This window comes from Phytophthora cinnamomi (genome assembly GCF_018691715.1).
Source record: "Phytophthora cinnamomi strain GKB4 chromosome Unknown Contig60, whole genome shotgun sequence".
NCBI lineage: Eukaryota > Oomycota > Peronosporomycetes > Peronosporales > Peronosporaceae > Phytophthora > Phytophthora cinnamomi.
Window position 1 is genome coordinate 263462 of NW_027150993.1, and position 20702 is coordinate 284163.

The 20702-nt window shown below is 55.4% G+C and overlaps 8 protein-coding genes across 8 annotated transcripts; 3 read left to right on the plus strand and 5 right to left on the minus strand.

The window, feature by feature from the left end:
• Positions 1–2417: 2417 nt before the first annotated feature.
• IUM83_14024 (glycoside hydrolase 31) lies at positions 2418–2753 on the plus strand (the record flags this gene model as incomplete). Its single annotated transcript, XM_067938739.1, has 1 exon — positions 2418–2753. One exon carries the CDS (start codon positions 2418–2420, stop codon positions 2751–2753), a length of 336 nt encoding a protein of 111 aa, XP_067787549.1.
• A 1096-nt stretch (positions 2754–3849) lies between these two features.
• Positions 3850–5751, minus strand: IUM83_14025 (PEK protein kinase; the record flags this gene model as incomplete). The annotated part of the gene is made up of 1 exon (XM_067938740.1): positions 3850–5751. One exon carries the CDS (start codon positions 5749–5751, stop codon positions 3850–3852), a length of 1902 nt encoding a protein of 633 aa, XP_067787548.1.
• A 210-nt stretch (positions 5752–5961) lies between these two features.
• Positions 5962–7221, plus strand: IUM83_14026 (Sterile alpha motif, type 1; the record flags this gene model as incomplete). The annotated part of the gene is made up of 1 exon (XM_067938741.1): positions 5962–7221. One exon carries the CDS (start codon positions 5962–5964, stop codon positions 7219–7221), a length of 1260 nt encoding a protein of 419 aa, XP_067787551.1.
• A 98-nt stretch (positions 7222–7319) lies between these two features.
• On the minus strand, positions 7320–9487 carry IUM83_14027 (Phosphatidylinositol 4-phosphate 5-kinase its3; the record flags this gene model as incomplete). The annotated part of the gene is made up of 5 exons (XM_067938742.1): positions 7320–7441; positions 7512–7887; positions 7948–8109; positions 8178–8413; positions 8488–9487. The coding sequence occupies 5 exons, from the start codon at positions 9485–9487 to the stop codon at positions 7320–7322; spliced, it is 1896 nt and encodes a 631-aa protein (XP_067787550.1).
• A 154-nt stretch (positions 9488–9641) lies between these two features.
• On the plus strand, positions 9642–11920 carry IUM83_14028 (Hormone-sensitive Lipase; the record flags this gene model as incomplete). The annotated part of the gene is made up of 3 exons (XM_067938743.1): positions 9642–11169; positions 11236–11364; positions 11427–11920. The coding sequence occupies 3 exons, from the start codon at positions 9642–9644 to the stop codon at positions 11918–11920; spliced, it is 2151 nt and encodes a 716-aa protein (XP_067787492.1).
• A 134-nt stretch (positions 11921–12054) lies between these two features.
• On the minus strand, positions 12055–14353 carry IUM83_14029 (putative secreted RxLR effector protein; the record flags this gene model as incomplete). The annotated part of the gene is made up of 3 exons (XM_067938744.1): positions 12055–12463; positions 12534–13837; positions 13931–14353. The coding sequence occupies 3 exons, from the start codon at positions 14351–14353 to the stop codon at positions 12055–12057; spliced, it is 2136 nt and encodes a 711-aa protein (XP_067787443.1).
• Positions 14354–17655: 3302 nt separating this feature from the next.
• On the minus strand, positions 17656–18093 carry IUM83_14030 (uncharacterized protein; the record flags this gene model as incomplete). Its single annotated transcript, XM_067938745.1, has 1 exon — positions 17656–18093. One exon carries the CDS (start codon positions 18091–18093, stop codon positions 17656–17658), a length of 438 nt encoding a protein of 145 aa, XP_067787471.1.
• A 626-nt stretch (positions 18094–18719) lies between these two features.
• On the minus strand, positions 18720–20195 carry IUM83_14031 (uncharacterized protein; the record flags this gene model as incomplete). Its single annotated transcript, XM_067938746.1, has 5 exons — positions 18720–19181; positions 19237–19434; positions 19518–19826; positions 19982–20006; positions 20122–20195. The coding sequence occupies 5 exons, from the start codon at positions 20193–20195 to the stop codon at positions 18720–18722; spliced, it is 1068 nt and encodes a 355-aa protein (XP_067787473.1).
• Between the last annotated feature and the right edge of the window lie 507 nt (positions 20196–20702).

Here is a 20702-nt window from a genome sequence, read left to right on the forward strand (position 1 = left end):
CCAATGCGACGGCGCCAATTCATACACGAAGCGGAGGGGATAATTTGTACGGAGTTCATCCGTTCGTTCTTCAGGTGGAAGATGGCCACTCGGGCAGTGCGCATGGCGTGTTTGTGCTTTCGTCAAATGCGATGGAAGTCGTAGCGCGGCGTGAGGCACTGACGTATCGGATCACGGGCGGAATTCTCGACATTTTTGTATTCTCGGGGCCAACACCACGGAGTGTCATTGAACAGTACACAGGTGTTGTTGGTCGACCAGCTATGCCTCCGTACTGGGCCCTAGGTTATCATGTTGGCAGAAGTGGAGGCGGTGACACATCGGTAGATGACGCCATAAAGGTTGTCGCGCAGCTTCGAATGGCAGGGGTGCCGATGGATGCGTACTGGCAGGACTTTGACTACATGGCTGACGGCGGACGCACGCTCTCCTTGGATGAGCGCAAATTCCCTCACCGAGACATGAGTTCTTTCATAGACGACCTACACTTCCACAGCCAGCACTTCGTATGTGTCCAAGTTCCAGCCGTCACCTCGTCGAACTCTTCCGGTGCGCGCATGGAGGGTGGACGTGGTGAAAAAATGGCAAGATACAGCGTTACAACGAACTTGAAGCATACCAGAGATGGTAGAGAAAGTGGTAGCAACGGTGGTGATCACATCGGTCGCAGTCACAGCCACGGCAGTAGTGAGCGGAGTCGCCACCATGACGACCGAAGCGCTAGTGAACGTGGTGAGCACGGAGATGGAAGTAGTGGGAGTGAGGCAAACCGTCATACTGGCAAAAACGATCGTGAATGGGATCCAATAGCTCGGGGTGAAGAGCTTGACATTTTCGTGAAGGGTGTGAATGGCGAGCGGTATGCACAGAAAGCATTCAAGTCAGGTTGGGCAGTGTTCGTGGACTTCTTCCACCCGGAAGCATCGCGCTACTGGCACGAACAGCTCGCCAAGTTCCACAAGTATGTGCTTGCTTTTGACGGTTTGTGGCTGGATATGAACGAGCCGAGCAGCACCTGCGACTGTGACCTCGCCGCCAAAGACGATATTTGCGCCAGAATGTGTAGTGAGCGTCGTTCGATCGATCACGGAGAGAAAAGTGCAATGATGTTGGAAGAGATTGCTGTTAAAAGTGATGGTGGATTTATTCGCACACGCGATGTGAACTTCCCCTTCGATCCGTACCGTCAGCCGTTCGCACCGGGACAGAATGAACCTCGTCAAGGTGGTCATGGCAATTTGAACTCGGCTACGTTACCCATGGCAGCGCTTCACCATTCATCTCTGCACTACAATCTCCATTCGCTCTATGGTCACGCTCAAGCTCGCGCTACTCGCCATGCTCTCGACAAAATCATTAAAAAGCGCAGTGTGCTGCTTTCTCGCTCGACTTTCTCCGGCAGCGGCAAATATGCAGGTCACTGGCTGGGAGATAATACTAAGGCGTCTTGGGAGCAGCTCCGGCTGTCGATTTCTGGTACACTGCAAATGAACTTGCTGGGTGTTCCACTGACGGGTCCCAATGTGTGCGGCTCACGTGGCCAATCTTCGACAGAGCTTTGCGTGCGTTGGCATCAAGCCGCTTCGTTCCTTCCACTGCTGCGCAACCACGCTGAAAATGACCGAGGAAAGCAGACTCCTGTGGACTTTGATGCGGATGCGCTGAATATTTTGCGATCGACATTGCTGAGACGCTATCGCTACCTGCCGTACATGTACACGCTGTTTTACGAGGCTCATCGCTCAGGTAGCCCCGTGGTTCGGCCGCTATCGTTTGAGTTTCCAGGCGACAAAAGCGCTCGAGACATCGAGCACCAATATTTGCTGGGTCCAGCTTTAATGGTGTCGCCCGTGGTTCATGAAGGTGCTATCTCGACTGAGGTGTACTTCCTGATGCTCACTGGTACGATTCGCATAATGGGAAACTGGCACTGGATCCTGCTGCCACCGAGAATCGACGCGTGAGTCTGCTAACTCCGTTGCCCAAGCTGCAAGTGCACCTCCGAGGGGGCTACATTGTGCCGACGCAGCAATCACTTACAACAACTGCGCTCTCGCGACGTGGATCGTTCACTCTTCTTGCGGCGTTAGACACATCCGAGAAGAACCCTGCAGCTTTGGAGAGCTGTACGTGGACGATGGAGACTCGCTTTTCGCTGTAGAAGACCACCGCTACTCTTTGGCGCATTTTGGCGTGTTCCAGACCTCGAGCGACACGATCGAGTTCAAAAGTTCAGTCAAATTTCACGGGTATGCTGGACCAGAGATGCAGGCAGACCTAAGCGAAGTTCGTGTGTACGGTGTGCGTGGAGATGGTTTTGCCGCAAATTCCTCGATAGACTCAACACTCGTGACATCTAGTGGTGAGGGACCCCGAAGCAGTACTCAATCAAGGCTGACTACTTCGCGCAGTCAGATATGCTGGTTCTGTCACGTCTCGATATGCGTATTGTGCAGGAATTTCATGTGAAGGTGGTCGCAAAGCCAGCGGAAGCACCGGGAGGCGAAAAGAAGAGAGCTGACGGCAAGTCAGTTGGTGCCAATGCTTCTGGGAAGTCTGGTAGTGGTGATGATGAAGAAGGCGGGAACACAGGGCGCAATGGCAAGGGTAAGGAGAAGTCTTCTGAGAAGAAGAGGAAATCCAAGTTTTCTATCACAGGGATCGTCGGAACAGTTGTGGGCTGCGCCTTCCTTGCTGCGATCATCTTGGTCTTCCTGCTGCGTTACCGCCGTCGAGAATACAACACTATTTGATGAGAATGGACGACAGAATATCCCAGATGACGGCCAGAAGCGCTGGATAATGTCCGGCATGTTGCCTGTTGGGTAGGTAAAGGGTCGCTCGTTGTTTGTTGTTGCTTACTTGTTGATTTGAAGCGAAATGAGTACATCCCGAGGAACTACGGAGCCTATCTTTCTTAGCTTTTGTGTGTGTCCTAGTCTATCCGAGTTATGCTGATAGCCCACTTAACAACATTTCACACCTTCCTAGCTATCGCTGGCTAACCAAAACAACACCTTGGACTTAGCTACCTTGGCTGTTGTGTCATGTTAATTCTTCCTCCGCATACCGGAGACGCACAGTTGTGCTTGTTGCTATCAAGTACCTCGCCTCTAAAACGCTACACCACCTACTTGAGTTGTGGTGCAAGTACTAAGTTTTTGAATCCCCTTTCATTTAACAGAACTGTAAATCGCTAGCAGGCATGCTTCGTTCTGTCTGTATCCTGGCATTACAGTATCATAATGTGTTCAGCTCACAAGCCTAGGCAATACAATCATCTACCGGAAAGAAATTGCGTGGTGCTCAGACGCATTGTCAACAGTTGAGTGTACTACTACTTGTACTGCATGAAACTTGGACGGTGTCAAACCGAGCAACTTTACGACTTTCGGAGAGAGATATTATGCCAATTGGAAAAGCCTCAGAATTGCAAGGTTAGATGAAGCTAGCTACGGGGAAGTCTACTCAATCAGGTAACAACTGAAGTCTCGCGGAATATCAATCGTAGAGTATGCGCTATTTTTCGATCCCAATTGGACGAACACGTGATCGGGGCTGTGCCATTTGCTAAAACTTCGACAGGTTAATTTAACTCATAGTAAATAGATATATTTTGTATTTCAGCTCTCGCAGTTCCTCTGCTCAATACTACCGGTAAATGCTCGCATTCGGCAGTGACCAGATCTGTGAACTCATTGATTACATTGTGCAGCAATTATAAAACACTTCTAATGCAAGTAGTCATATGCAACCCAACGCTTTACTGCTGAAGTTCGTGGAAAGCACTGTCCAGTAGCTGGCGCCGTTCGTTGCCCAGACGCTTCAGTTCGTGAATTGCTTTCACGGTCAGTGCACCGAATGGTGATATTTGTCCAGTAGGAGAGACTCGCAATTCCGACACAGGGGAGATCGGGCTTTCCGACACGCTCTCCACCGGACGCAAACCATCGTCTGGGAAAATACCTGAATCTTGTGCTTATCGGTCGTCTCAAGGCTGAGAAGCAGCGTCTCCTCCTCTTGTTCGAGCCGCGCAATGGAGCGCAGCAAGTTTAACACGGTCGAGCTGCAGTTACCATGACTCAACAGAGCACGAGCCAGTGGACTCACCCCAACGGAACCGGAGCACGGACTCCGAAGATTGAAATGCAACTTCTGGTGCTGGAAAATACCGCAGTCCATGATGTCGGCGCAGGTCGGTCGCAAGAGAGGATCTTCTTGCACCATGGCACAGATTAGCTCTGCAATCTGTGGGTGCTCGTCAAGAAGTGAAGGCGGCAGTTGACCCTTGCGAGCATTGCTCAGCACCACGTAGCGCTCCATCTGCGTCGTGAAAGTGCAAAACAGCTCGCAAAGCAGGACGCCAAGGCTGAAAACATCACTAGGAGCAGCACACGTCTGGTGTCCGTGTGTTTGCTCCGGGCTGCTGTACAGTGGCGTACCGACGCCCACCGATAATTCAGAGACCTCCTCCATTTCTTCGTCGGTGCTGTTGTACGTCAAGGTATCGAAGCTGTCGTCACCCTCTTCACAAAGGTAACGCGAAGGGTGGAGATTCAGACTAGTCTGCAGCGTGTTCTTGGACAAGCCGAAGTCACCGATCTTCACACACGACTCGCGAGTCAGGAAGATGTTGGCTGGCTTGACATCGCGGTGAACGAGACCCTGCTTGTGGACGTATCTCAACCCGTTCACGATCTGGTGGAAGATGTGCATGTTCTTCACGGTGTCGATCTCACCAGACTTTCGCTGCTCCATCCAGTCTCGCAGCGAATTACCCTCGTAGAGAGACATCTGAATGTACACATCGATCTGCGTGATGAAGGCTCCTGGAGTGGATGCAGACGAGTCCAGTGGCTTAGGACGAGGTCGCTCCGTACGCTGCTGCCGGTTGAACGTGTCGTCGCCGTCCTCGTTAATCCGTTGTGGGCTGTTTTCCCCCGCTGCCAAACGCTGTGAGCGAGCAAGCGATATCCGGGGGCTAATATCGCGTTCGTCGTCTTCAGCCGCCTCCATCTCAAAGCCCAGGTCTCCGAAGCTAGCGACGCCCTCTTCATCTGGGTCGAACGAGTAGGCGTCCGAGTAGTTGGAGGAGCTCATGTCGACTTCATCGTCTTCACCACCGATGTCGCTCACGGAAGAGAAGCTGGATCGTCCGGTGGGGCTGGACGATCCCGCCGGACTACTCGTTCGTCTCGTTAGCGTGTACGTCGGGGAGTAACACGGACTCTCCGGTTGCTCGACCTCTTGACCCTTGTTCACCGCCGGAATCAGCGAGCCCAGTACCCACGTGTTGTAATATCGGCAGACGTTTTCATGATCAAGTCCGGCAAGCACAAGAGCCTCGTTCATCATCACGTCGCGCACTTCCGACGGATTGAAGTACGTCTCCGGCTTGAACCAGAACTGCTCGAGCTTGACCGCGTACCAATGGCCATCCGTGTTCGACTTGCACTTGTACACTTTGCCAAAGCCGCCCTGGGCGATCAATTCCTTCTCCGTGAAGTCCGTTTCGAACGGGCTGGACTTCTCGAACAACCCGCTGCCCGACCGCTCACCCGGTCGTTCTTGGCGACGCTGGGGTGGTGGTGGAGTCATCGACGACTGCGGCTGGATGGGTTTACCGTTCTGGACAGGGGTTGATAAGCACCGCGCGAGTGGCAGGATGACCGGACTCTGCCATGGTTTCGGCGGCGTGGTCGAGTCTCTCTTCTTGTCGACCCGAGACGGAATTTTCGAGGGTCTGAGCATCGCACTCACGCAGTGGTTGGCGCAATGAAGGGTGCCGATCGAGCAATCTCAAATCGAAGAAGGAGAAGTTCTCTACTTGCTCTCAAAAATAGAGGACATCGCCTGATCTGATCGCACGGGGCTACGCTATTATGGCTATCCCTCGATCCGTTTCAATTGCAGAGTCGCGGAGTACGTTGGGTTTGTGGGACTTATCGTGCAGTCAGCACTATGGCGAAGGAAGGGATCAACGGTGTCTTTGGGAAGCCCAAGCCTGCGCGAAGCAAGGCGGGCAAGGCGTCCGACCGACTGGAAGAAGATGCGCAGGCCATGGAGGCGCGACTGCTGCAGCTTCGGGTGAGCATGATGGAGGAAAACAGAAACGGGATGCTGAACTACCCCCTCAAGCACGCAGGAAACCGGTGGCGGAGTGCTCGCGAAGATCGAGGGAGTATGAGGCAGTACGCAAAGGATGTCCAGCAGAAAAAGACGTCCAAGAAGCAGAGCAAGAAGGAAGTGTCTGAAAGCGGTAAACCGTCTGGTGCGTCAACGAACTCCAAACCCAAGAAGAGTTCATCGCGAACCAAAGTGGCGATACTTTCACCAGCCACGGTAATGCAGTGGACAGTTCCTCAAGTTCTGGAGTGGTTAGCGGTGATCGGCCTGGAGGAGTTCCAGAGTGGATTCGAGTTCCACCAAGTTACAGGCCAAACGCTGCTCGGTTTGACTCCAGACGGATATGAAAAGCTTGGTGTCTTCAAGCTGTCCGCTCGCAATCGACTCCTCGCAGAGATGGAACAGATTCGTGCCCAACACGCGAAGACGCGAAGCGAAAGTCAAAATGGTGGTGCGGAGGCAGCTGAAATCATTGACCCCAAACTGCGTGACACTCCGCTTGTGCCGGAAGTATCATCACCTCCGAGCAGGCTGGCGGCAAAGACCCATTGGTCTCACGTTACGCCGCTTTCGGGAAATGCTGTTGCAAGTGGCGAAGGCCAGGTGCCTGTCAATTTGGCCGATGGAGAGTTTAACGAAGAAGCGAGTCACGCTTCATTCATGAAAGCGCTACTAGAGTGGAGAGAGAGTGACTCAAACCAACCTTCTGCAACATCAAACCAAGAAGAAGAATGGGTAAATCCCGTGTTCAGTGGCAGCAACCTCGACAAACCTGGGAATGAAGTGAGCGGTGGTGCTCTGTTGGAAGGCACATACGACGAACAAGAAGCGCACAAATCCTTCCAAGATGCTTTACTAGCATGGAGAAACGGGGGAAGTTTTACTACATCGGCAGCAAACCGCTCAGCTACTCCCGTCGAACAAGCCGAAACTGGGTGCACACCGGAAGAACGCAAAAGCTGCTGGCAGTGTTATCGTGTCGTGCAAGTGGATGATTTAGTTCATGATGACCAAACTAGCAAGGCATTCTGCAGCTCCGCGTGTCTAGAAGCATACCACGAGCAATATTCCCGCTTCTACACAACGCCATCGTGAGCTGTCAGCTTCTTGTATGAAAAGAAAAAGCACACAGCAGTGACGTTATGTTTTAATGAATAAGCTAATGGAGCTTCGTCCAGTGATTTGAGCCAGGCCTAGTGATTGTTATCATGCTCGACATCCTTGCTCTTTTTGCCGGTGCTTGTACAAACTAGCACCGACGAAATGCGCTTCACCGTACACCGGTCCATTACGTCAAAGTCAAAGTCTTCGGGTTCTACAGCATGACATACAAGTCTCGTGAGCTAGACACACCTTCAAATGACCATGAACACTAAATTACCCACCTTTGCCGTCATCTGGGGGCTTGGCCGCCGGTTGGATTGTATTCACTCCGAGCACATAGTACGGCTCCTTCGGCTTCGGTGGAATGCGAATGTTGAATGGGGATGTGAAGTTGTCTGCAGATACGACGCCCAGTTTCACAATTGCCTTCGAAGGGCTAGTAGGCTCCCCTTCTGTACTGACGGGGGCGGCGTCATTTGGAGATTGCGGTTCGTCCGTCGGTGGCTGGTTGGACGGGCTGTCCGAATCCTGCTGAGTCTCGCGCACGAGTTTCATCATCTCTTCGATCGAACCCATGAGCGCGTTTTCTATTCCAGTCATGTCATCGACATTCACAGTCTCGTTGGTGATATTTTGCAGAATTTGCTGCAGTCCGATCTAATGCGCAGAACGTATTAGCATTCAAGTAGCTCAAAAACAGTGTATGAAGTTCCAAACCTTTAGCGGCCGGACACTCTGATCAACAAACATGTACTGGTCAACAACAGTCGCCAGCGCACGCTCCACACTTGAGATTTCAATCTCTTTCACCTCAAGACGCTGCGATGTGCCGCGCTTTGATAATGGTATTTTCTCGGTCGCAATGTCTCGTGATTTTGCCTGGCGGCGACAACAGAGAAGAAGGTGAGTACATACTACCACATTTAGCGCAATTTATCTGTACTTACAAGTTGGTCGCGCAAAATCGCAATGCGCTCCATGTCCTCATCGTGCTTGGCATCCAACTCCTTCTTGATCTCTTCATGAGAAATGCATGTTCGAATGATTTCCTCCGGATCCACGCCCTCGTTATAGTGCCCAAAGCCCATGCGGAGGAAGGCTTGGCGGTACTCTTCTTGTGCCCCCATCTCGTCTGATGAATTCAGTGTCATAACGCTATTTCTGCGGGTGTTGTTTGGCGAACCTGTGGAGTGCAACAAATTATGAGCATACAGTATCCTCGGTGAAAGTGCCAGAACTTCATTTTGGTCGACTCACGAGGTCGGGAGATTCGACGTCCATTTGGAGAGGTCGCTTTGCCGTCTCCAGCGCCATTTGGTGCCTCTGCTCCGGCGCTCTGTGCATCCAGCAGCATTTGCATTTGGTCGTTGTAGTACTTTTCGAACTTGGCCTTCTCGCGTGCCCACTTCTGCCGCATCTCTACTTCACGCTTGTACTTGCGGAGGTTGGCTGCCATGTCTGCTTTCTGCTGAGCGAGTCGCGTCTGTATCTGATTCACAGCCTCGCTGGCGCTGATCTCCTTCTTCTGCAGCTCCTGCGTCTGATGATTCAGTTCCGCGAAGCGAGCCTTCAACTCGTTCGTCTCTTGCGTGATCTCGACGCGTTCGTTCAGCAGACGCTTCTTGATGTGCTCGAGGACCATCGTACTGCGCATGACCTCATGCGAAGCTTGCGCTCGCTTCTCCAGCTTGGCCTCCAGCTCGTTGATCTTCGTGTGTTTGGAGTACACCGGTCGTCTCGAGATCGACGCGATAGGCTGCAGGCGGTTGGGCTCCTCCACGATTTTGTCGTCGGGAGCATCTACAGCCTTGGCTGCCTGTCCTCGAGCAGCGTCTTCGACTTGGTTCCCGCCGCCAGTGTAGTGCAGCCCGAGCGCCCCGCTGTCCTTGATCAGGTCCTGCAGGATGAGCTTGGCCTTCTCCACCGCCTCGCGCTTCTTGGCCACTGCGAAGCGCAGCTTGTCGCTCTTGGCGCGCTTGAGCTCCACCACCTTGCGCACCTTGTGCTCCAGGTCGCGGATCAGCTCGTCGCTCGTGGCACCCACGCGCTCCCCATTCCCGCCGGCAGCAGTCGTCGGCCCCCGAGTTGGCGACTCCGGCGCAGCAGCAGCAGTAGCAGTAGCAGGAGGAGGAGCTCCAATGAGCAGCGCCGCCGAATGCGGCCGCAGCTTGCCCTGCAAAGGCTGCTGACTCGCCACCAACGACGACGCCGCGGCCTTCCGCTGACTACTGCCCGTCGCCGGACGCGGCGGCGACATCGCCGCAATGGAATAAGGCGCCACAAACCTCCGTCCGTTTCACAGATGGCTACACGCACTTCAACTTGCGTGTAGCCATGTTCGCTTCAGCATCCCACTGGTTTTCGACGTGACGAGCGCGCGAAGGGACACGGAGCTCACTAGCGCTGTAGCCATGAGCGACGCGGGCGGCGGCGGCGGCTTCCGCGGCGGCCTGCGCAGCCAGAGCTCGGTGCAGCTCATGGGCTTCATCGACCAGTGCGTGCGCGTGGACGTGCGCGAGACGACGGAGGAGGGCGAGCTGCGCATCCGCGGCTACGAGACGCTGCTGGGCGCCAGCACGGCCGTGCTGTCGTGCATCCAGGTGCTGCGCCGCATCATCCGCGAGTACGCGTACGGCCGCGTGGGGCGCGAGCTGCAGCACCTGTCGCTCACTGTGGCGTCCTTCGAGCGCGTGCTCTACACGTTCATCAAGGAGGAGATCGTCGTGGCCTCCAAGCACTACGCGAGCCGCCCGCCCGTGGACTTCCGCGCCAAGACGGCGCTCAAGGACATCATCCCGCTCATCCCCACGGACGAGCGCTACACCATCCTCTCGGGTGGCGTGGCCTCGCTGCTGCGGCACGCCACCAGGTCGCTCGAGGAGACCCGCCAGGTGCTCGAGGAGCTGCAGTCCGGCTACAACCCGGACCGCGAGAACCGCTGGTCGCGCACGTCCGTGGCGCTGCTGCTCGCGCTCGTGTTCTTGTACAAGCGGTTCCGCATCCGCACGTCCTTCCGGCAGTTCCTGCTGCAGGTGCTGCCCACGCGGCAGATGGTCAAGTGGGGCGTCGTGCTGCTCGTCGCGGCCGACTACTGGAGCCGAGCCATGTACCGCTTCTCCAACCTCAGGCGCATCAAGGTGCACCACGCGCGCGTGCTCATGGCGCTGCGGCTCTTCCTGCTCTGCCAACACGTGCTGCAGCGCGCGCGGCCCATCAGCAACGCGTCCGACCACCGACTGCTGATCGACAACCCCATGGAGGCCGACATCGACGACGACCTCAAGAACGCCACGACGCTGCTGGTCGAGCGCGTGCCGCTGCCTGCCGAGTACTACGACCGGTCGTCGGAGCCCTGGGGGTTCACCGCCTTCAAGATCGGCACCAACGTGCTGACTGCCTCGAGCGCCTTCGCCCACTCGATCCTCGGACTGCAGAACAAGCTGCTGCTTAAGATCTTCGGCCCGCCGCTTATCGTGATGGCTATTCCGTACTACGCCATCCGCAACGCCAAGGCGTCGCGCTACACGACCCGCACGCTCATCGATCAACCGAATGTGGACGTGATCCGCATGGGGTGGCAGGTCTTTGGCGAGTCGAGGCTTGTGCGCCTGATTACAAGCCTTCAGTGCCCCAAGATCCCCGTGTTTGAGGAGCAGTTCCTGGCTGCAGACGGCTCTGGCTTGAGCAAGAAGCGGAAGGATGCCTCCGATATCGGCATTTACCTATATAGTGCTCGACCGATGGAGTCGGTCAAGGCTGGGACTTGGACAAACGCCTGCACGCCATTGACCACGAGGATGATCGCCTGCGGGTTGCCGTCGACACGTCCTGTACTTCTGTACATTCACGGCGGGGGCTTTTTCGGGCGGTTTATTGCGAAGGACTTCTACAACCTAACGAATTGGGCGTGCGTCTTGGGGGCAGTCATCGTCTACGTCGGTACGTTTTGTTTTCTCCTGTGGACAAGAGATACATAATGGTTGACGGGGCTGTCCGCTTTTGTAGATTACGGTCTTGCGCCGGAGACACAGTACCCTGACTCCATGAACCAATGCTACACCGTGTACAAGTGGGTGCTCAATGGTGGATTGGGCTTCCGACCTGGCAAGATTGCACTCTTCGGTGAAAGTGCTGGTATGGATTTTGTTTCGCCTGAATGTTAATATGTGATCTAACTTGGGTTGTTCCGCTTGCAGGTGCGAACATGGGAGCGGCGATGTGCATTCGATGCATCCAGGACGGCATCGAGCTGCCGAGTGGGAACGTGTTCATGTTCCCGGCTTTGAACTTGCATTTGTCTCCATCGCCGTCGCGATTCTTGCACCAGAATGACCCGGTGCTTCCGCGCGGCATCCTCGAGCTGGCACTCACCTCGTACTACCCCTCGCACGGCCACTCGAACCAGTACAAGTTCAACATCCACGACCCGTGCGTGTCGCCGGGGCTGGCCGAAGACTCACTGCTCGAGAAGTTCCCGCCGACGTCGCTAGTAGTCGGTGACCTGGACCCCTTGCTGGACGACAGCGTCGACTTCTACACGCGGTTGTCCTTCCTAAAGGTTCCGTCGACGCTGAAGATCTACTCGGGGCTCTCGCACGGCTTCCTCATCTACGGCGACCTGGTCCCGGAGGCTCAGAAGGCGATCGACGAGACGTGCGAGCGCGTCCAGAACTGCATCCGGTTGCGGTGAAGTTGGTAGCAATTAATGAGAAATACTTGCAGTTGTGGTATAGCATTGAATTGAAAGGCAACATATCTTTCTTCTACATGCATCTATCGATATGCAGCAAAAAGGGTCGAACAGAATCTTGGCCACAGCGGCACTTATGACCTCACGCCGCTCCCCAGAGCAGTCTTAGTATCACATTGCGCCTCCAGGACCTCTTGTTCACGTTGTGTTGATCTCCGATCTTGCTTGTCGTTGTTGTTACGGTTCCGGAACCGACTGAGATCCATCTGGCCACGCGGGGTTGAGTGCCGGCCGTTCGCAGCACCACTGGACCATCGCGTCTTCTTCTCCTCGCGGTTGTACGTCGTGTTCACAAGACCCTGCTCCACAAGCTCCAACACCTGCGTTTTCAACTCCAGGGCCAGGTCCTTCTCCACGAAAGTCTCCTCAAAGCGGAATGACAACCAGAGGTACAAGTCGATAATCTTTGCCTTGATCTCGACATCACCCAATGCCTCGGCCGTTCGCGGTGGATACTTCGGCAGGTAGATATCCAGTTTGACACTTTGGCCGAGCGAATGAGCCCGGGCGTACTCGAGGAACACCTTGCGAGCGAGGGGTTGCGCAGGCTCACGGGGACATACAGAATGTGAAGCGGTCCGAAAGCGTCAGCTCCGTGTCTCGCAGCAGCGTTGCCGCATCCTTCATGTCCTGGTGGTTGCACATGAAGTAATCACCATCCAGACGTGCCAACATCACGTACTTGTCCACGAGGTCAGCAAGATCCGTGATTCCAGGCAACTGCTTGGCGAACTCTTCCATTTGCTCTGAAGACGGGAACAGACCTGCTGATGTAAGTGGCGTCGGTACTTCATCGTACGACTCCTTTAGATACTCCAAATCCTCTTCCAGTAAGCATGTCGCCTCGCCAGATGCAAAATCGCTGCCATAACGACCTGCACGTCCAGCAATCTGCTTCGCCAACGAAGCCGGAATATCAACCATACCGCCACTGCCGCCTGAGTACTTCTTCACCGTTGCGAACACGACGCGCCTGATGTTCAGGTTCAGCCCCATACCCACGGCATCGGAAGCGACCAAAATGTTGAAGTCGTTGTTGCGGTCATTGAACAAGCGAGCCTGCTGAGAACGCGTCTCGGGCGGAAGCTGACCGTAAATGATACAGCATTTCTGCCCAGTCTTGATTTCAATGTCACGCTTGATTTGGAAAATGTCGCGTCGCGAGAACGCCACGACACAGTCTCCTGGGCGGATGTTGCTGTAATTGTTCAGGTGGGTCGTCGAGATCTCCAACGGAGATCGGCGTTCGTACGAACGCAGTTCAAAGTCGTCTCCAGTGGTCTCCGCGAACTTCCTGACGAGATGCACAGCCTCACCTGATCCACACACGTGGATCTCCTTCGCCTGCAGCCCGAAAAGCGCGCGGGTCCACGCCCAGCCACGCTGTGGGTCTCCGATGAGCTGGATCTCGTCGATCACAGCCACATCCCACGGCCTGTTGATGTTCGCCATCTCCACCGTGCAGGACACGTGGGTCGAGTACGGCACGATCTTCTTCTCCTGTCCGGTGACCAGCGACGTGTAGAGTCCGTCCATGTTCATGCGCTCGAAGATCTCGAGCGCCAGCAGACGCAGCGGGCCGCAGTAGATGCCTCCGTCCTCTCCAGCCTGCTTCAGCCTCTCCAGAGCCTGGTGGGTCTTGCCGCTGTTGGTCGGTCCTTCGTGGTAGATGATCTTCCGCTTCATGGCCGTGGCGAACGGGTACATCTCGTGTGGCAGCCTCAGGTCCGTGAGCTGCTGGAGCGACAGCGCGTTGTCGTTGTCCTCGTCCGTGGCCAGGTAGCTGTTGGCCTTGGCATAGTCCAGGAAGTACGGGTAGAAGATGAAGGAGCTGTGTCTCTTGACGTGGTCCAGGTCCTGCCAATACACGAGAGAAAGAGAAAAGGTCAATATACCTGGGCTTCCAGAGCTCTTCTGGGCGCGACAAGGGCCGCGATCGTTGGTGCTTACCCTGGCGAAGGCGGCGAGCTCCTCCTCGTCCTCGAAGTACTTGGCCGGGTCGGACAGGAAGGACTTGCGGAAGCTGGAGGCCGCCAGCGCCCACTCCGCCGGGTTCATGCCGGCCTTGACCACCAGCTCCTTGGCCTCGAAGTTGCGCGGGAAGTTGCGCATGCGGCGGTGCACGCGCCGCGCCACGTCCGACGGCCACTTGATGCGCTGTTGCTGCTGCTGCTGCTGTGGCTGCTCCGCCGTCGCCGCCGCCGCCGAGAAGCTGCGCGTGTGCAGGAGCAGCAGCAGTCGCTCGACGCTGCAGGCGCTCGATTGTGCGCGGAGGCCGCGCGTGGCGGCTGAGGCCGGCGCTGTCAGCAGCTGTAGAGACGGGTGCAGGGTGCGCAGCGGCGCCCTGGAGAGCTGCCGGGCCGCGCGCAGCATGGTCGGGCAGTCAGTCGCAGCCAGTGGCGGAGTGTGGCCAGGAAGAGCTCACGCACGTGAAAGGTGGTGTGGCGTACGTAGAATTGCGGCTCAAGAGCCAAAGGCGTTACAAACCCCTATCGGTTACGAACCCGTGGTGGAGACCTCCCATTCGACCAGCTGAACGATCGCCGAGCAGCGCAGTCATATGACGGAAGACGGAAATGCCAAAGGCGCGAGAGAATGGACGTCGCTGTACATATCAAGGAGCAGCCAGCTGGCGAGCGTCTCGCGACGCAAGACGCACCTTACGGGGACGTGACTGGGCTCTGCACGACTATTATAGCGCGACGAGGCTCCTTCTTTAGCTTGCTGCACGCTGGTCTGGCGGCATTCGAGGTCTTTCGTGGCTTGTAACGCTGCCAATGCGCCACTGTGAAGCCAAGCAAATGCAACGGGGTGGGGAGACGTTGCTTCTCCTAGGAGTGAATCGGTCGCAGATTTCGTCGGTGCCGTGGTGTCAAATATGGGAAATGCATCTGCGACTGGGCTACATAGGTGGTTGTCGCCGCCGATTTCCACCTGAGGAAGATGAGCGATACAGCAGGAGTGGACGCAGCGTATTCAGTCCTGATGTTTCGAGTTCCGTTGGCGGACTAGAGTGGCGTCTGCTGCAGCAGCTGCTGCTCGATACGTTACGACTTCCATGCGGGCTAGCGTGTCATAGTTTTTGGAGTTGACCTGGCATGTGGCTGTGCACATGAAACTGTTTCGCGGTGAACGCTTGTCACTTCGCTTGACAGGACAATCGTCTTCGCTGTCGACCCCGCTGCCTCGATTGATTGTGACACTACCGGCACCTGCCAATTTTGAATTGTGCGTGGATGGACGGTTAAGGTGCTTGGCTTGTCGCGGGCCCGGATTTCAACACAGTTCTGAAGATCAATGCAGCTTGCCCAAGACTCGCGCTCTGGAGAACTGCTGACGAGGTCAGTCGATAATAGTTGCTCTGGATTATTGGGAGATGGTGTGCAGCGAGGCCATATACGAGACGCACAATGCACACCAAGGACACCGCTGCGGCATTACGCTGGACGATACTTTCGATATCGTTATGTTGCTTCTTGCGTACATTCTCCACCTCGGCGCTTTTTGCCAGGTGAAGCTGTGGCCAGGAGCTGAGAATCTTCAAAACACGACGAAGCAGTGGAAGTCTCCTTTGTAGCTCAGCAAGTCCGACGTCACGGTCACCTTAGTACACTGAGGTGGTAAATGGCGAGCTTATGATCTTGATGAGTTATACAGATACATGTACACTTCACCAAGCAAAAATGTTATGCTTTCGGGTGGGAGGAATACGTATTTCTGTCCTGTGGTAGATGACATGATTGCTTACCATCAGACTGGGCCGCAGTCACTGATGCCGTTTTAATGAACCTCCCCATGCACGGACAAGGAAGGAAACCACCGATGAGTGCCATGGGGTGTGCTGCATGGTAATTGCATCGTATATTATCACAATGACTGGAGATTCTGGTTGTTTTTCGCCGTGAACAGTTCTCATCTGGCTTCACACAGAGTAGCTCGCTTTCACAAAAGCATGGTGACCAAGTGAAATCCTGGTATCTACCAACAGCACGTGCGCGTGCAGGCCTCCCTTCGATCAGCAGGGGAAATGCGCTCAAGTGCTGCTACATGGGTAATGCACCCGCTCAGGCTCTACATCCGCGGATGGAGCAAGTGCACGCTGGCACAACACCACTACGAGTACTTAGCAATACTACAAGTTCCAGGCGGTCAGACTCATACCTGCGCATAGATATATCTGCCAAGTTGTCACTTGCGCGTGGGAATCACTATCGATTGGTGCTCATAAAGAAAGCATGGCGTCGCAGGCACTTTATCCCTCACTGACGTTGTGACTGAGCTTTCGGATCAGAGCTACAGACTACAAACACAGCCCGACTCTATTCGCTGAAAACCATTGACGTCGCAGTTGCACGTTAAGGAGGTTCAACCTGTCAAACGTGCACTTTGCTTATTCGTCGGATGCCGGTAGCTGTCGTATCGCTACTGACAGCCAACGCATGCGCAGATGCAGCTACATTTACGCGAGCACCATTGACGGCGGCCCGATACACGCGTGCATATGGATGTTGGGGTTACTACTGCGTATCCGCTCGACGAGAAAGGAGGCAATCACACCGGGATGATCTTCGTGCGGCAGCCAATGCACGCGTCCTGGATCAAGTTTTTCAGTTGAAAACAGTGCTGTTCTTTGGGCGTCGCGTGATGTTACTAGCTGTTTCGCAAACACAATGGAGTGATCCGCGGTGGTAGACAGCGCTTGATGGGGTAATATTCGGTGGCCACGTACGAGGAGGAGTAAGCATTTTCTCTTCGATTTGTAAGATGAACCCGAAGAGCTACGCCCAGTTGGACTTTGATTATCATCTGCTCGAATGATACTTGGTATGTTTGAAGTGCGTTCAAGGCCTGGGTCGAGTCAAAACACGCAGGATAATGCAATTTCAGTTTTGCCTGACACATACGACGACTGCGCAAGATTATTTCATGATGGACGGGAGTACCACGTCATTCCTCCTGCTAGGCGAATCTTCTTCGAACTGTCAATTTATTTGCTCTGAAAAGACCTTGTTGCATGGGGTGGCAGGCTCTTGCGGATGCGAGTGAATACCCTTCCCATTCCAACTGCTCTGTGCACTCAACAGTTGCATGGCAGTATTCTGGGCAAAATTCGTGTTGGACAATTGCTTAGGAGCATACTACCCTGTAGCAGATTTCGGGCTCGTAAAATTGTTATGGACTGGGTCAAGCATCGAAAAGTGCAGCGGGGTGATGGCATCTGCTGGCAAAAAACAATGTGGAGGTCGAGTGGGATTAGTGAGGGTTTTGCTGTCTACCAGTGTCCGGAGAGCAAATGTGCAAGTGAGGGAGGTACAGATATGATACTGTTGACGCGGCTCAGTCTCTATAATTGCCTCCACCACAAAGTATTCTCCAACTCTGGCATTTTGTCTGAATCGTGAGCTTTGCCCGCTACCCAATCAATCGCTTATCTTTCTTTTTCTTCGCGTGAACCTGAACCGTGATGCAAATCTTCACTTGAAGCTGCGAGGTGTCGCTGTCCACGAGGTGATGCGGGCTACTAATGATGTAATCCAACTTGGCAGTTCAGCCCAGTTTCAACGAACAAAGTGCAAACACAGTTCTGATGTACCCCAGCTATGATGCACAAGGGACGAGATCGTGGTATCTGATACTGAGCATTAATCAACTACTACATTTCCTCGCTACCGATCCTATGCAACGCGGTCGTACATTCCAATCATCTCGTAAGTAGGATACCACGCTTCCACAACATCATGCTTGGAGTTGAATGACATCGCTTGGAAATCTGGAGCGTGGTTGTTGCTGTCCATCCTCCAGATTCCCTCTTCAACGATGGCCTTAATCACAAGGCATCTGGGATTGCCTGCGAAGTCTCGCTCCTGGTTGGCCGCTCCCACATCGATCTGCAGTTTCCACCGCAGAGCTGGTTGAGTGCCGTTGCCGTTGAGAGGCCACGAGCTCATTTCCACGACGAAGCTGCTTGGTGACATGAGCTTACCGCGGTAGTCCCCGTAGCTATGCGCGCCAAGGGGAATGGAGCTGGAGAGGCCACTTGGGAAATGACTGAAGATTCGTTGCCGGCTATCCAGCACTAACGTCATCCCAGACGGGTTACTTGGCGCGGCCATGCGTGTCTTCCCCTATGGACGTCACCACGAACGTTCCAGTCCGAGTAAATTTCCAGTGACTGCCCGTCCACCGGTCTGATGTTGACACGGGCCATCTCGCGCATGAACGTCAGCAAACAACCAATCGAGACGTTGGTCGCAGAGGAGCCTCGGATCGGCGTCAGCAACGAGCGATGCCCGTTGAAAACCCACGAACCGTCAAACATCGACGCCTGACTCTCATCTCTGCGCCAAATTGTTGCGACTTGGCGTCAGGTTGGCCTGCTGTAGAAGGAACTGCGCTCGAAGTTGCGCCACGAACTCATGCATGCCGAACATAGTGCTGGAGGACAGAACATTCAACACAACGGACCGCAGCGGCTTCAGGTGGTCATACTTAAACACGACCGTCGTGATCTCTTCACATAGGAGAGATAGCGATGTAGACGACGAAGCAGACAGATCTTCGCTCCAACCGATGAAACGATCCACCAGCTTGCACATCAGTGTGACGGCTTCCACGTATCCAACTCGCAGTCGGCGTTTGTCCAGCAGTGCTGCGCTGTACGACCGGAGGAAGCGTTGGTACAGGTCCAAGTTCGCACTGTCTAGCGCCAACCACGCAGCCAGGTTACCACAGATACCCACTAGGCGTTTGAGTGGTCCGGGTGCGCCTTCCGCACTCGCAACTTCGTCGTCAAGTCTGCCTCCATCTCTACTGGCGCGAGCGAGTGGCTCGAGGAAAGCCCACGAAAGTGGCGGCCCTGCTTGTGGCTGAACGTCTTTCTCGTCGTCGCTCTCCCCAAAACTTTACCAGCTACCGAGCGATAGCCTGCAGTTTGATCTCTGAAAAGCAAGCTCAGCTGCTCCAAGAACGGTTGAAACGACGAGGCATTCATGTAGCGCAGAAAGTAGTACAGGATGGCGAGCTGCTTCGAGGACGTCATGACGTCCGGGTGGCGGCACTCCCACAGCTTCCGGTCCTGCCAGAGTGCCTCTGCTTGAACCTCTGCTACCTGTTGCACCCGGGAAGCTGGTGGCCTGTGCTCAATAGCGACTGAATCGTGCGTATTGGCGCTGTGCGTTTCGACGTCCGCATTGACGCTGTGCTGGGTCCCCACCGCCGCACGCAGCGCCTCCAAGGCCTCGCGTTTCCGCCCGCACCTCGCTCGGAGCTCGGCGATAGGACACAACCATAAACTCGGACGAAGAAACGAGACCCACGACGCGCAACTGTGACTGGACGCGCTGGAAGACGTAGACCCGCAGCGCGTGCTTCGTGAAGCGCTGCGCCTTGGTGGCGGCGCTTTCCCACTCGTAGTACCATCGCGCGCCAGGATTGATCTGGAAGAGGCTGCTGTGCTGAAAGAGGGGAGGCGCAGGTCAGAAATGCACTACTACACCCCACACAGTGCTGACAGAGGGAGGAGATCGGTCGCACGTACATCGGCACCAGCAGCGTCGCGCACCACGGCGCCTTCGATCCACGTGCCCTTGGGGGTCTGCTCCGTCTGGATGGAGCTCGCGACGTCGTCGTAGTCGATCGTGGCGTTCAGCGCCAGGAAGTTGGTTTGGGCCTCCTCAAAGTGCGCGTACACCAGCAGACTGCTGGGGTTGGCCGTGGACACCGTCGGCGGCGTGTCGGCCTGTTGCTGCTGCGCGGGGCTGACGAGCTGCACGCGCACGCAGAGCGACGAGCCGCAGTAGCTGCGGTTGAGGTGCTCAGGGCAGCAGTGCGGGAAGCAGCGCAGGATCTGGCAGGCAGGCAGGACGGCGCACGCGCGCCAAGCAGTAGAACCAAAGGGCGTCAGACTACATGGTGTACTGCATTTTGGTGTGGGTGACTGGCCAGCTAGCAGCTCGATGGCTAGCAGCCAGGTGCAGTGCGTGGCAGCCAGAGGTGGCGCACCTTGGTCTTCTTGGTGCGATTGGTCCTGCGACAGCAAGCAGCATGGACATTGCAGGCGGACTTCAGTACTCGAGGACCCTTTTCCCTCGCCCCTCTCCCAGGATTATTTAGGTAGGGGCTATCAGAATGCGAGTGCATACCGTTTGTACTCGCCCAGGAACAGCGCCGAGTGGCGGCAGCCCCGCCGCTCGAAGTGGCAGGCGACGGCGCTCATGGCCGGCGGCGTAGAGCAAGAAATCTTGCTCTACCCGACAAAACGGCGACTGGCCCGCGCAGCGGCGTGGGCGTCCGCCAGAGTTGGGGCCATCTTTTTATGACTAGCCACAACCCCTTCAGCGAGGATGCGCGAATCGGTCCTTCTTCGGCGCGCCGATTGGTCCTCAGGAGCAGTCGCTGGCTTCACGTCGCGTACACTCGTTTCAGTGTCCTTCAGCCGCTCCGATTGGTCCCCCCGACGTGATACTCGGGCAGGATTGGCGGATTACCGCTGCCAATTTTCGCGATAAAAGCCGACACAGTGACGAAAACCCCGGTTGTCGGACGTGGCGTTACGAACGTGTGTCGGTTACGTGTTTGAAACTGTTTCGAGCTGGCAAGCTGCTTCAACGCGCTGTGAAGCGGCTGCGCTGGGAAAATTCGGTTCATTAACTTTGAAGCGGGACCCCACTTTCCGGGTGTGCGTGGCTCCAACGAGCTGCACCCGCCTATTCGCCCATGGGTA